Raw genomic sequence first — 13,774 nt, 5'->3', positions numbered from 1 at the left:
ACTCCTGTTTGTGAAGATGCGCTTGAGTGTTTTGAGATGGTACTGTGAGGGAAACAGCCTGACCTGATCTTTACAGAGGGTTTGTCAAGGACAGTTTGGGATTGAGTGATATGCACTGACAGGCTAACCCTCACACACACAGACTGGCTTGCAAGGTTAACACGCTGCACACAGAGGTGAAATAGATTCAATTAGGAGCGGTCCACCCGCCTGATCCTTTTAACACAGCTTTCCCAACGAGAAAGTACCCTTGTGCACACACTTATATGGGTCATTCCTATTTGTCTTCTTCATATGTGTCTCAATATATTGGGTTTATTATTATTAAACTCGTAATTTTTTAAAGTTTTAGTTTTTAATTAGTTTTCTTTAATCACAGTTAGGGTTGGAAACTTTCAATGGGGATTAATGGGAATATATGGGATTCAACAGGAATTAAAGGCACACTATGTAAATTTTCGCTGCTAGAGGTCGCTTATTCAAAACAAAGGCATAGCTTGATGATGCCTTGATTTTGCGGAATCATGGGAGATGTTGTCTTCACGTCTACAGCCTGTGGAAAAGAATTGGGAGAATTGGGCAGAAATCATGTTCATGGATGAGATTATTACCGTTACTGTAGTATTAAGCAGAGTAGGACCGAGTGCTGTGCGAGCAGAAACGAGGCCGATGGAGCGATTGCTAATGAGAGACGAGCGCAACACACGTCTCGAGAGCAGCGAAACTGTTATTATGCCACAGTCGCTGCTTCCGCTTCTTCCGGACAAGCCTATGTGGGGTAAAGCAGCGCTGTTTTATCATATTAGATACATTTGTGTGTTGAAAGTTGTTAGAGTGCTACTCTGCGTTCGCTCAGCGGCTACTATGAGACACTTAATGCACACTGCAGTAAGCTAGATTGATATTAGTCATGGTAAAACATGGTACTCACTGTAAATCAAGAAAATGATATTTAAACAATAAGACTTACTGTGTTGAGCTATATAACATGATGTTTTCTTTCGATGAATGTATCCAAACTGTTGCTCACCTGTCTAATAAAACACATTAAAGCGTCTTTGGTGTTACCATGTTTTCTACAAAATAAAACCAGAAACCGAGGGTAACGCGGGTATGATGTCATTGATAGGCGATGCACGGACACAGTACATGTTCTGGTTAAAATGGCTTATTTCTCTTGATTTAAACATTCTTGGTAACATTTGGGATAATGTAAGTACATAACTAAATAAAATATATAACACTGTTCTAGTGATTTTTTGATATTTTAATCCAAAAATCTTATATATTGTGCCATTAATGGGCATAAACTGGAAATTTGCAAAATTGCAGGTTAGCCTATAACAAGGAATTAAATGTAGTTGAAAAAAACCCACCTTGTAGCATAATCTTGGTTAAAGGTGGGATCAGTATATTTTGAACAACGCTGTTGGACATTGTTGATATTTGAAATCAACCCAAACAAACCCACCCCTCTCTTCATTGCTCCGCCTCCAAAACTCACCCTCCAATCCTAACCACCCTGTCTGTCTCGAACCCCATCCAGATCGCTGTTGGCATGCGAGGCGAGTGCACTAACAATGACGCTAAACACCTCATTCTCTAGCAGTCGTCAGTGTGCAGTGTTTTAACTGCAAAACTCTCACTATCTGGCCACTGTTACACATGCAATGAGAGAGTGGATGTCTGTTTATCACAGCTGACGCGCAACAAAATGGTTCACGAAAAATAAAGCGCAGTTGATGAACGAACGACAAGGAAGCACAAAACATGATAAAGTAAAGATAAAAACACGTAAAGTACACGTACAGTAAATACAAAGTGTTCGTTGTTAGTCACAAACAGCACTGCAGCTCCAGACAATCAAAACCCAGTGTTACTTAAATGATAAGCGGAATCAAAGCAGCCTCCGCATCTGTTTTCAGGCCTTCCCGCTTAGCACTCTCCAGCGCTGGAAAGCTTTTCTAATATAAACGCGGTCCTAAAGTGCTTGCCCAGTCATAAACCTTCATTCCAGTGATATTCTTTTGAGCTATTTTGTATTGTGTCCCATCTCTCGTTCTGCAGTTTTTTTTCTTCTTATTTTCAAATCTCCCTCTTGCTCGTTCTGTCTCCTCGACCGTTATATGCCTCCTAATGCTGATTGGTTAGACGTTTGTTGTTGGTGTTGGCCCGACTACCTTCCAAACAGTGTTTTTGAAATTCTACTGAGACCACCTTTACATTTCTGAATTTCTAGTTCAGATGAATTTCTACCCTGGCCATTCCTCAATCACATGTACACAGCATACTACTTACTGCAGGGCTATTGAGGATTGAGAGGAAAAATGCAGAAACCAGAGGCTTGAGAAGCTTGAGATATCAAGGGATTGAGGGATCAATTATTCCCATAAATTACTGTTAAATTTCTAACTTGGAATGTTTCCAAAATTCCACAACTTAACTTCCCATGGAAAGTTTCCAGAAATTTACCGGAAAATTTCAGCTCCTTTGCAACCCTAATCACAGTATAAAGTGAATATAGGTGTGTTTTATATTTTTGGTACTTTTGAGAGATTTTTGACTTTTCCCCAAGTGTTAGGCACCAGCTTATACCAGCAATTTACTAAGAAATATTCCAGGTGTTTCTTAATGTTGTCTGTTCTCTAATTGAAATGTTCCAAACAAAACCACGTTCATTTTGAGAATATTGTTTTCATTTAGGTCCTTAATTACATCCTCCTCCAGGAAATTACATCATTTTTACATCATAGTTTGTGTTTCTCACTTAAAAACTTTCCGGATGGATGGATGGAAAAATGTAATTTATTCCTGTGATGGCAAAGCTGCATTTTCAGCATCTTTACTCCAGTCTTCAGTCACATGATTCTTCAGAAATCATTCTAATATGCTGATTTGCTGCTCAAGAAACATTTCTTAGTATTATCAATGTTGAAAATTATGAATGCTTTAAATAAATAAAGTGACAAAATACCTGAACTTGACCAGAGCATATTTCTCAAAATTGATTATACCCTTTTATAGAAATACCTCTTTAAATGCTAATTCATTTTTAAACATCATACAAAAGATCCTGCATAACAGCAATGACCCATAGATGTTTACATCATGCATAACTGTTTCCTCTGTATAAGTTAAACATCTTCAGTTTAATATATGTACAAGAACAAGAACTCCTATATTGTAAAGAAGAAGGAACCAGATATTCATATATCTTGTATTCTATCTGTGTAAGGCTGTAGGTGTTATGATCATGCATACTGCTGCATTTTCTGCATGCTCTGATTAATGGCACCTGCTCATCATATGCGTATCTGCATATGAATGCCGTGTGGTTATATCGATTCACTCCTCTGTCTGTCCCTCTCTCCTCCTCCTGCCTACTACCAGGGTCATTAAAAACCCCTGCGCTCCCTGCGTACAGTGATCATAAATCATAATTGCATGTGCATTTTCCCCATTTGTTTAATGTTTCTGTCCGGGACAGCACAGGGGGAAAAAAAGCGGGCGAGAGAGAGAGATAAAGAGAGAAAGGGTGTTCCTGGGAGAGATTTAGTCGTACTAGATAAAGCTGTGATGGTGGCTCCCAGCACACCTACCATATGCCACGGGGAGCTGCCGGGTTGTGCTGGTATGAAAACATGAAAGCTTTTAGTGACCTGGTGGGCAGCGTATGTATGCCAGCTCCTGTTGAAGCCTACACAGATGGTACTAGTGGACAGTCTCTATCACAGACGCCACAGAGACATAGTCTAATCCGTTTTACTATTACATTTCACCTCATCTTCACTATTTCTATCACTCTACTTCTTTACCCTGATACACTGTCATTTTTCCATTAATCTCTTTTATGTGTCTACCTTCCTGTGTCTTTCCGCTCTGTGTTGTCATCAGAGGGCTGTTTTGAGGTGTTCCGTTTTGGGCTAATCTGATTGGACGATGCTCCCTGAATGGATTGAAATACATAGAAGTGTTCTGGTGCACTTTGAAGTGTGAACTGATGCCTGTCTGTGATGACTAGAAGAGTTTAGACTTTATAAGCTTGTACAGAAGTCTCTTCTGCTCAACAAAGCTGCATTTATTTAATCAGAACAGTCATATTGTAAAATATTATTTCAATTTTAAATATATTTAATAATGTAAAAAAATATTTTTTAAAAAGTTACCATTCAGCACCATTACGCCAGTCTTCAGAGTAACATGATCCTTCAGAAATCAAATCAAATTTCTTTTTAGTGAAAAAGGTTGTTCTTAATATTTTTTGTGTAAATAGTGATAGAAAGTTCAAAAGAACAGCATTTATTTGAATTGGAAAAATTTTATAACATTATAAATGTCTTTACTGTCACTTTTGATCAATTTAATGGGTCCTTGTTGAATAGAAGTATTAATTTCTTCCAAATCCCCAAACTTTTCAACGGTGGTGTATTTGCCAAGTACAAAAGTACAATGAATTTAACATGCTGCTATTGTCAGCATAAAAACAAGAGTAAAAAAATGTAAATTTTCAATCACAGGTTTTTATCTGGGTCTTTTGAACCCCACTGCTTTTTTCTGTCTTTAGTGAAAGTTTTGTATGATTCACATTGTCATCTTTAGATTGAGATGTGAATTAGTTTTCTATATAAATATATATATTTATATACGGATTCTCTCACAAATTTGGTGCATCTCAGTGATATCTTTGTTTTCTGCAATGCAAGGGAACCTAGAGGTCTAGTAGTTTCTCTCTATGTGGTTTCCTGATTACAGGTTCGCTTGGTAAAAATGCTATGCTGGCTTCTTACTTGACTTTTCCGCTTCTCCCTTGAAAACCAAATGGAGGACAATCCAATTTATGGTTGATTCCATCAGTCTGCTCTAGAGACATTAGTCCCTGACCCCCTTACTCACGCACACACATAAATACATACAAACATGCGCTCACACATACATACATGAACACACATGCACTCACACACAGAGCTGCATATAGGACTTCAAATGCTCCATTCAAAAATTTATTTTATTTGTAACATTGCAAAATCAGCCTGAGAATTATTTTAGTTTAGTTTAGTTTAGTTTAGTTTAGTATTATTTTATTTTGGTGATACGAATTCATATGAATTCTTTCTGTACTCTTTAAAAAGCGTCCCAGGATTGAACAGTGTACTTAAAATATAAGATGATTTTGCTATTATTTTAAAACAGAAAAAAGTGGTATAAACTAAGTGTGAACAGACTAACTTTGACAGGTGTATGTCTCAATCCATTTCCCATGAGTCATAGCAGTTTATGTGATAGCCAACCTGTTTGTCTGCTGTCCCCGTCCACACACTGCCTCTTTTTGTCCATACACTAGCTGTGAACCAGAGCTCAGGGCCGATGCGGATGTTTCCTGCACACAAGATTAGTGAAAGAAGATTATGTTTCATAAAGCCCTCACTGTTTAATTATGGCTATATGTATTTATGTGCATCTCCATATCCTGTGTCGACCATTATCATAAACATCCACCACTCTATTATTCTATCGAGAAAGAAAGAGAGAGAACTCTGCTTATTTTTACTTCTGATCTCTTAACAATTGTTTTTGTGTGGGTGAAAACAATAAATATTGTCATTAATTGACTCGTTTCTGTATTTAGAAATATATTTCCATTGATTTTAAGCAATGTTTCCCTTACAATGATGTACCACGGTTTTGGCAGAATACCATAGTTAGTTGTAACTGTGACTTATTTATCATTAAAGCACTTTCTATCATTTTAAGTTTTTTTTTTTTTTTTTTAATCAGTAGTGACTAAGTTACCATCATTTTACCACAGTCACAAAAATTACTGCAGTAACTATGGTAAAAACCAATGGTTAAAAACTGTTGTTACCACGGGCAAGTTTTTTCATGTATATCAAATCATTTTGAAAGTTTTTTCTTTATCTCTCTTGCATCAAAAATTGTCACATTTTATTATGTAAATAACCGGTATTCCTGGACTCCATATCCTGTTCAGAGAGAAGTATCTGTATCAGAGAAGGTGAGGAGAGAGACTGCATCAGTATTCTGTTCGTCTAGTGGGATTTTAACCAGCTAATCCAATCAGAGAGCCCCCGGAGTCACTCTCTTGCCTCTCTGTAAACAATGGCTGACTCTGACTCTGGGATCGTTTAAGAGCCCTGGCCCTGGTGTGATGAAGATTTTTGGATTTGGAACAATGGGATCAGACTTTAGCAGCACCTGACTGACAGGGCCATTTGCCATCTCTCTAATTTGGAGAAGAAATTTCACTGGGTTACAGTTTAAAAGAACGAGTTTCTGAATGATGGCATCAGTTTTGGATAATAGATAATAGCGGTTTCAAAACCTACAGTGCTGCCTACTTAGATGGCATTTTAAGGAATCATAAACTCTCCTGAGTGTGAAGTCTGCTTCAAAAAGAAATCAGCAAAATAGCCTGTTTTGCAGTATCATGTTTCAAGTTCAGTAGAAAAAAAATCCATCTAAAATGGTGGTCAGAGAAACTTTACAATACCGTATTTTTCAGAATGTCACTTTTTTTATGATTTGAAATGTGCTGCGATTTGTCGGCGCTGATAGCCTCGTGGGCAGCGCGCAAACATAGCGCTGTTGTGCTTCGGGCGACCCGAGTTCGAGTCCTGGCTCTTTCCCGTTCCCATCCCCCTCTCTCTCTCCCAATTCTCTTCCTGTCTACTTACTGTCCTATCATAATAAAAGGCAAAAATGCCAAAAATTAAATCTTAGAAATGTGCTATGACTGTAATGCAATTTACGCCAAGCACCAAACATGCGCAAAGTGCACACATTTGGATTTGTGCTGAATTAGAGAGGTGTGGAAGCCCAAGTTTATTTGTATGGCACATTTCCCACATGCTTTCTCTTTAAATTAATTTAGGCATGATGTTTATTATAAATGCTGTTTAAAATGAATGCTACTATAATTTATGTTTGTTTTATACTTCTGTTTTAGCGTTAAATTTGGATTTGTTGTGGAGTGAGGGAGATGAATTTGTAGCGATTTATAATGTTTGTATACGTTTCATTTCATGTTTCGGTATTTTACATCATTTCTGAATGTAATAATAAAATGTAGACCTTATGTACCTCCGCCCCTTTTCAGCGCTGCGCTCGTTGTGTTCTGTCTTCCGGTTTGTATTCCCACAGCATGAAGGTCTTACGGATTTATGAATGAACCGTTCGTTTTAAAATCTTCCCGCTCTACTGACATTCGTTACGACATCTGCTTCAAACATTTCAATGCTCGTGATAGCTTTCATTGACTCTACAATAAGTAAATCCACTACACTAGCTAATTATTCTTCGACACAATATTCAAAAGATGGCTGCGCGCTTGTTTCTTTGGCGCATGTGACTTATTTTCCATGTGACTTTTTTCTTGGAAAATACTGTTTGTTTTTGCATTTGTTAGTGTTGCATTGTTAGATTTTCAATAGCATTAAAGTCTACTGTCAGATGCCTAAACAATATGCATGACCAAAAATATGTATGACCTGTATAGTAAATCCTCTGTACAAGTTTGCTAATGATATTGTCTATGGAGTATAATGCAGGCTGATGTTGTGACAGAGGGGCAAACATGCGACATGTCGTTAAATTCTCTCTGTAGTTCTCATTGGGTTCTGATGATCTCCACCAACCACCCAGCAAAAACAATAATGCCGTTTATCATCATTATAAGGGTGAAGAAGGCACATTGAAGTAGCAATTATAATATAATTTGGCCTGACGACACATGTCATCCGCAGAACTTCCTGACCCCTTGAGTGTTGCATTCCACTGGATTTATATCCACACACGCAGGATCTTTAATCCTTGCCCTAAATATGGCTTTCTCTGCATCGCACTTCTGATACCACAAGCCGTGTGGCAATTTGTCACCAGCACACCAGGCAGATTGGGCCTATTGTATAAGCATCTATTGTTGTGTGATGCCCTCAGTCCCCGCGGCTAAAGCATCCGACACGGTCCCAGCAGGGGACAATGAATAGATCATCCTAGACCTTTATACACATACAGCACGATGGCCTCATTGCCTCGTTGAGCACGCGGGTCAAAGGCTTGTTCATATTAAACTGATTTATATATCCACCCAAACAAAGTGCTCAAGCTCCTCTGATCCTGGTTACTTGTTCAAAAGTCTGTTTTGGAGGTTTAGGATCTGATTGTTTATCTGACAGGAAATCAATGTTTAATCTGTTCTCCTAATCCCTTCAAAGTCGAAATCACCTGTTTTAGGTTCTATCATGTGGCGGTAGTTGAACTCAACAGGCAGGGCTTACACTTGAACATGTTTGTTTGTTTTATGGATCTTTTTGGAATCTAATAGTCATTATGGATAATGATTAGAAAGTGTCTGATGAGTTTCACAAGAGTTTGATATCTCTAACTCAACTTCTTTCTTTTTCTCTCACAGGATGATGAAGGACAGACAGCACTGCACTATGGTAAGAACGCAACTATGCTATGGCGAGCAAAGTCTTTATTCTTAAAATTCAAATGTAAGCCATCTATGATAAAGGAATGTTTTGGGTTTTATGTATGTTTCACAGAAATATACATTAAATGATACCAGCGACTGATTACATGCAAATCCATCCACAGGATTTTCAACAATAACACATTAATAAGTAAGCAATAAGGTACGAGAGGCTGTGCTGTATCGTGAATAAGTCACAGCTGAAGGGCGTTGTTAGACTTATTGACGATACAGCACTAGCCTCGAGTACCTTATTGTTTTTATAAAACGGTTACCACACAATACAAATATTAAAGCCAAAAATATGTTTTAATGCAACTTTCATGAAGTTAACTTTCACTAAAAGCCTTCCTTCCGCCGGAAAAAATAGTCCCTGACCGTGAGCAGCAACGGAAGTTACATTATTACGCCATTAGATAGCGGCAAAGACTGTCTTTATGAGTGTGTCAGTCAGTAGCGAAGACTTTTACATTGAAAAGGCTGAATTGTTGTGAACACGGAACAAGACGCAACTGACAAATGCTTTGACTAGCGCTGTCAGTCATGGGAAAACCCCTTAACTGTTAAAAGGACAAGATAATACATCGGACATTTAAACAGATTTTTTTATTATGAACATAGGACTGACCTGAAGGAAAATGCTAAATCTGAATGCAGGTAATAAACTCGCTCACTCGATCTCTTTCTCACAACACTCTTCTACATAATACAGTAAGCTTCAATGAACAATATCAATTGAGAACATACAGTTTACGTTGCTAAGAATGGTTGGAGGGTGTTGAGTAGTGATACACAGAACCGTTGGGTGAAGCGGTCATAGGCGTGTTTTATCATGAATAAAACACAGCTATTGACCAATCAGAATCAAGGACAGAAACTAACCGTTTTATAAATGGTCAATATAGACCAGTTTACACCTCAGATAACACATTTTAGTACCGAAGAATTAATATAACTGCTTTAGGAAAACAAAATATTATTAAATTACTATTAATTACTGATTTTAAACCCTCTATACTGTCTTGTCCCATAGACTTCCATGGTAAATGTACTACTGTGAACACACTTTTTGTGTGTTTTTACAAAGTGAGGGATGAGTAATTCAATTAGTTTTTTTTTTTTTTTTTTTTTCAACTACGATTCAAACGTTTGGGGTCTGTAAGATTTTTTTAAAGGGATTGTTCAACCAAAAATGAAAATTGTCATTATTTACTCAACCTTATGTCGTTCCAAATCTGTAAGACTTTCGTTCATCTTCGAAAACACAAATTAAGGTATTTTTAATGAAATCTGTGAGATTTGTGTCCATCCATTGACAGTCCAAGAAACTGACACTTCAAAAAGTTCATTAAGAAATCATAAAACTAATCCATATGAATTGAGCTGTTTAGTCCAAATTTTCTGAAGAGACTCAATCACTTTATATGATGAACAGACTGAATTTAGGCTTTTCTTCGTTTAAACATTAATCAGTGAACATAAACAGAAGCTCAACCGAACCTGCAAAGATGAGCGAAAGTCTTACAGGTTTTGAAACGACACGAGGATGATTAAATGATGACAAAATGTTCATTTTTTTTAATGATTTTTTAAAAAAGAAGTCTCTTTTAAGCTCACCAAGGCTGCATTTATTTGATCAAAAATACAGTAAAATCATTGTAAGTAATAATGTGAAATATTTGTACAATTTAAAATAATTTTCTATGTTAATATATTTTAAAATGTAATTTAATCTTGTGGTCAAAGCTTAATTATCAGCATCATTACTCCAGTCTTCAGTCACATGTTCCTATAGAAATCATTCGAATATGCTGATTTGCAACTCAAGAAACCTTTCTTATTATTATCAATGTTGAAAACAGTTGTGCTCTTTAATATTTTTCCTGGAAAATGATTTTTTTCAGGATTCTTTGAGAAAATAGAAAGTTCAAAATCTTCTGTAACATTATAAATGTCTTAACTGTCACTGTTATTCAGAAATATTTCCTCCTTTTGGTTGAAATCTCTATAAAATGATTTCTGAATTAAGTTCTTATCCACCTCACCTCACGTCACAGGAGAAAGGTGTATTTGTGTGTGAGTGTTGGTACATTTGTCCCCTCAGCCACACATGTGGTAAACAGGACCTGTAATAATCACCAGTTGTCCCAGAGGAAATCAACAGTGTTCCTCTGTCATGTGACACTACACATGGGCGGCCTCCAGGCCCTTGTTTTCTATGTGTGTGTGTGTGTGTTTGCCATCTGTCCTCAGGTTGGTCGCGTGGCAGGGTAGACGCTTGAAGACGAGCACCCCTTTGGGAGGGAGAGCAGAAAAATGATAGGGGGATGGGATATAAAAAAGTGACTAATAAACATAAGCGATGAACTCAGAGAGACGAATAGCACAGAATGAAAATTCATTTCCACCTCTCCCTGTGTGGGGCCATGCGGCTGACACATGATTAATTGAGGGGTTTACAGCATGCTGTAAATTGTTCTTCTTCTCTACGGCTCCCCAGAGGCGTGAGGGGCTTTACGGCCCAAGGACCCGCACGCGTGCCGAAAATAAAATACAGTAACAAAAAAAAAAAAAAAATGGACTAGAGGAAAAATTCAGAATGTTTTATTTATTTTGCTTTCTACTTAAAGTGACAGTTCACCCAAAAATGAAAATTCTGTCATCACCCTCTTGATTTACTCATCCTCACGTTGTTTATAGACCTGTATGACTTTCTTTCTCGCATGGAACTCAAAAGAGATATTTCATACAGTGGAAGTAAATGGGGATAAAGGACAACCATGGTCACCATTCACTTTCATTGAATGGAAAAGAGCAGTTTTCTGCAACTACTTGTTACTTGTTTAAGAAAAAATGTCGTAGGAGTTTTAGAACAAAATAAGGGTGAGTAAATGATGACTGATTTAAAAATTATTTTCTTTTTTGGGTTCTTGCGCTGACATTTCCTTTCCTTGCTTGTGGAGCTTGCTAAGGAAGTAATCATTATTACTACATTTAGTAACGCTTTTACCAAAAGCTCAGAAATGAGAAAAAGCACAAGCAATTTATTATAACAGCTATATTAACTATACCATAATACTGAATTTTAAGAGTATTTTATTCTTAAATTAATTTATCACATTTAATTAATTAAATCACATTTTATTAAATATTATAATTTAATAAAATGTTATTATTTAACATTTAACATCAAATGTTAGTATTTTATATAAAATTGTTTAAATTTTTACCTGCCATACAGTAAAAAGTTTTAAAAATCCCAAGCACTATTCAAAAGTCAGGAGTCAGGAAGATTTTTTAATTATTATTATTTAAAGAAATTAATACTTTTATTCAGCAAGGACGCATTAAATTGATCAAAAGTGACAGTACAGACTTTTACATTGTCATAAATGGTTTCTATTTCTAATAAATTCTTACATTTTTAATAACAAATGCTTAACTTTAGATAAAAAGACTCATGGTTTCCACAAAAAATTAAGCAGCACAACTGTATTCATCATTGACAATAATAATAAATGTTTCTTGAGCACCAAATCAGCATATTAGAATGATTTCTGGATCATGTGACACTAAAGACTGGAGTATTGATGCTGGAAATTCAGCTTCGCCATCAAAGGAATAAATTACATTTTTAAATACAGTAAAATAGAAAAAGTTATTTTAAATTGTGATAATATTTTACAATATTACAGTATTTTTGATCAAATAAGTGCGGCTTGATGAGCATAAGAGACTTCTTTCAAAAACATTTAAAAAATCATACCATCCTCAAACGTTTGAGATATCATAGAGACTTGATCCTCTTGACTTGGGCCAGTAAACATCCACTTAACAACGGCCTAGCAACCGCACAGCAACATTCTTGTACTTGCCTTCTCTTTCTCCCTCTCCTTCTTTCACTTCCCTTGGTTGGGGGTCTGAGGTTAAAAGCCACTCTTGTCACTCAGGGTTTTCCTGCTGACATCAGCCACTCACCTAAGAGAAAGAATAAGGAGAGCATTTTCCCTCGTTTTTAAAAGAAGGCAGTAGTTGACACAGACGTGAAAAAGCACTCAAGCTTAGAGGATTGTCCTTGCATCAGCGTGGCAGGCAACACTAACAGGGTTACAGAAGTGCTGCCCCTCCCTGCCCTGCAGCCTCCTAATGGGGCACAAACTGCCAATGGGGCACAAATGCAAGCGTGCTGCTCAACTACAGGTGCAGTCTTCATATGTACTGTAACAATTATTTTAAGTGTATGGGTGAGAAAACTGGACTGGATTAAGTTCTTTTTGTCTTTTTGCTGTTACCTAAGAACTGGTAGCATTTTAGCTATCATTGAGATACAATTTTAGTTTTTATTCATATTTTGAATATTCATTAGTTTTTATTTTCTTTTTAGGTTTTAGTAATTTTGTTGTGCATTTGATCATTTTTATATAGTATTTTATTCATTTTTATTTCAGCACAAAATACAAATATACCCAACAGTATTTGAAAACTTCTTTTGTTGTGTTCCTTCTCTCTCTAGCCTCAGCTTGTGAGTTTGCAGAAATCGTTGAATTACTCCTGAAGGCCGGAGCTGACCCGTCAATCAAAGATCAAGAAGGCTCCCTTCCAGAGGAGGTGACAGAGTCTAGTGCCATCTCCTCTCTTCTGCGCCAGTACACTGCTCCTAAAGGATAAATCTCACTCTCTGAAACCCAAAAATCAATCCTAACCCACATGATCACCATCCTGTTAAAAGTTTATACAAACTGTGCTCCTTATCCAGATGGTACATGCTGTCAAATCAACAATAGTTCCCGAAATGAACTCGATCAGCTCAGCATTTTAGAACTATTCTAGTTCATCATTTGGCTGTGGAGCACAGATGTTGTACTTTCAAGCAGTTAAGTTCAGACAACCTGTCCTCCCTGTCCTAGAATGGTACATTCCAATGAATGTGTTACTGTTGTTACTATTAAAAAAACATGGAATCTTAAAATGGTGTCTGTTTTTTTTTTTTTTTTTTTTCTAAAGTTTTTCTGCCAAATGCACTATTCTTTATTATAGCGTTACCAGAATCAGCAAATATTTCTTTAGGAAGTCATTACAGAATGGTTTTATGCATGAAAGTCTGTTTTTGAACTGCCATAAACAGCATTTTTGACAATGAAATGTTAACAGTAGTGCTTTAGGATCATGGTAGAGGTCAACCAATGTGTTGATTATTATATACAATGGTGGTCAGAATTATTGGTACCCTTGGAAAATATGATCAAAGATGACTGTAAAAATAAATCTGCATTGTTTATCCTT

General features: G+C 36.7%; 1 protein-coding gene across 1 annotated transcript in view; it reads left to right on the top strand.

Annotated features, from left to right (window-relative positions):
* Window positions 1–13,460, top strand: part of acbd6 (acyl-CoA binding domain containing 6) — a 38,652-nt gene extending 25,192 nt beyond the window's left edge. Inside the window, exons 7-8 of the mRNA XM_051904058.1 lie at window positions 8,429–8,459; window positions 13,005–13,460. Coding sequence (XP_051760018.1) covers window positions 8,429–8,459; window positions 13,005–13,159 — 186 coding nt within the window. The 3' untranslated portion in view covers window positions 13,160–13,460. The remainder of the gene's footprint in view (window positions 1–8,428; window positions 8,460–13,004) is intronic.
* Window positions 13,461–13,774: the final 314 nt, after the last annotated feature.

Source organism: Ctenopharyngodon idella, chromosome 8 (genome assembly GCF_019924925.1).
Source record: "Ctenopharyngodon idella isolate HZGC_01 chromosome 8, HZGC01, whole genome shotgun sequence".
Taxonomy (NCBI): Eukaryota; Metazoa; Chordata; class Actinopteri; order Cypriniformes; family Xenocyprididae; genus Ctenopharyngodon; species Ctenopharyngodon idella.
This window is presented reverse-complemented; position numbering and strand designations above follow the sequence as displayed.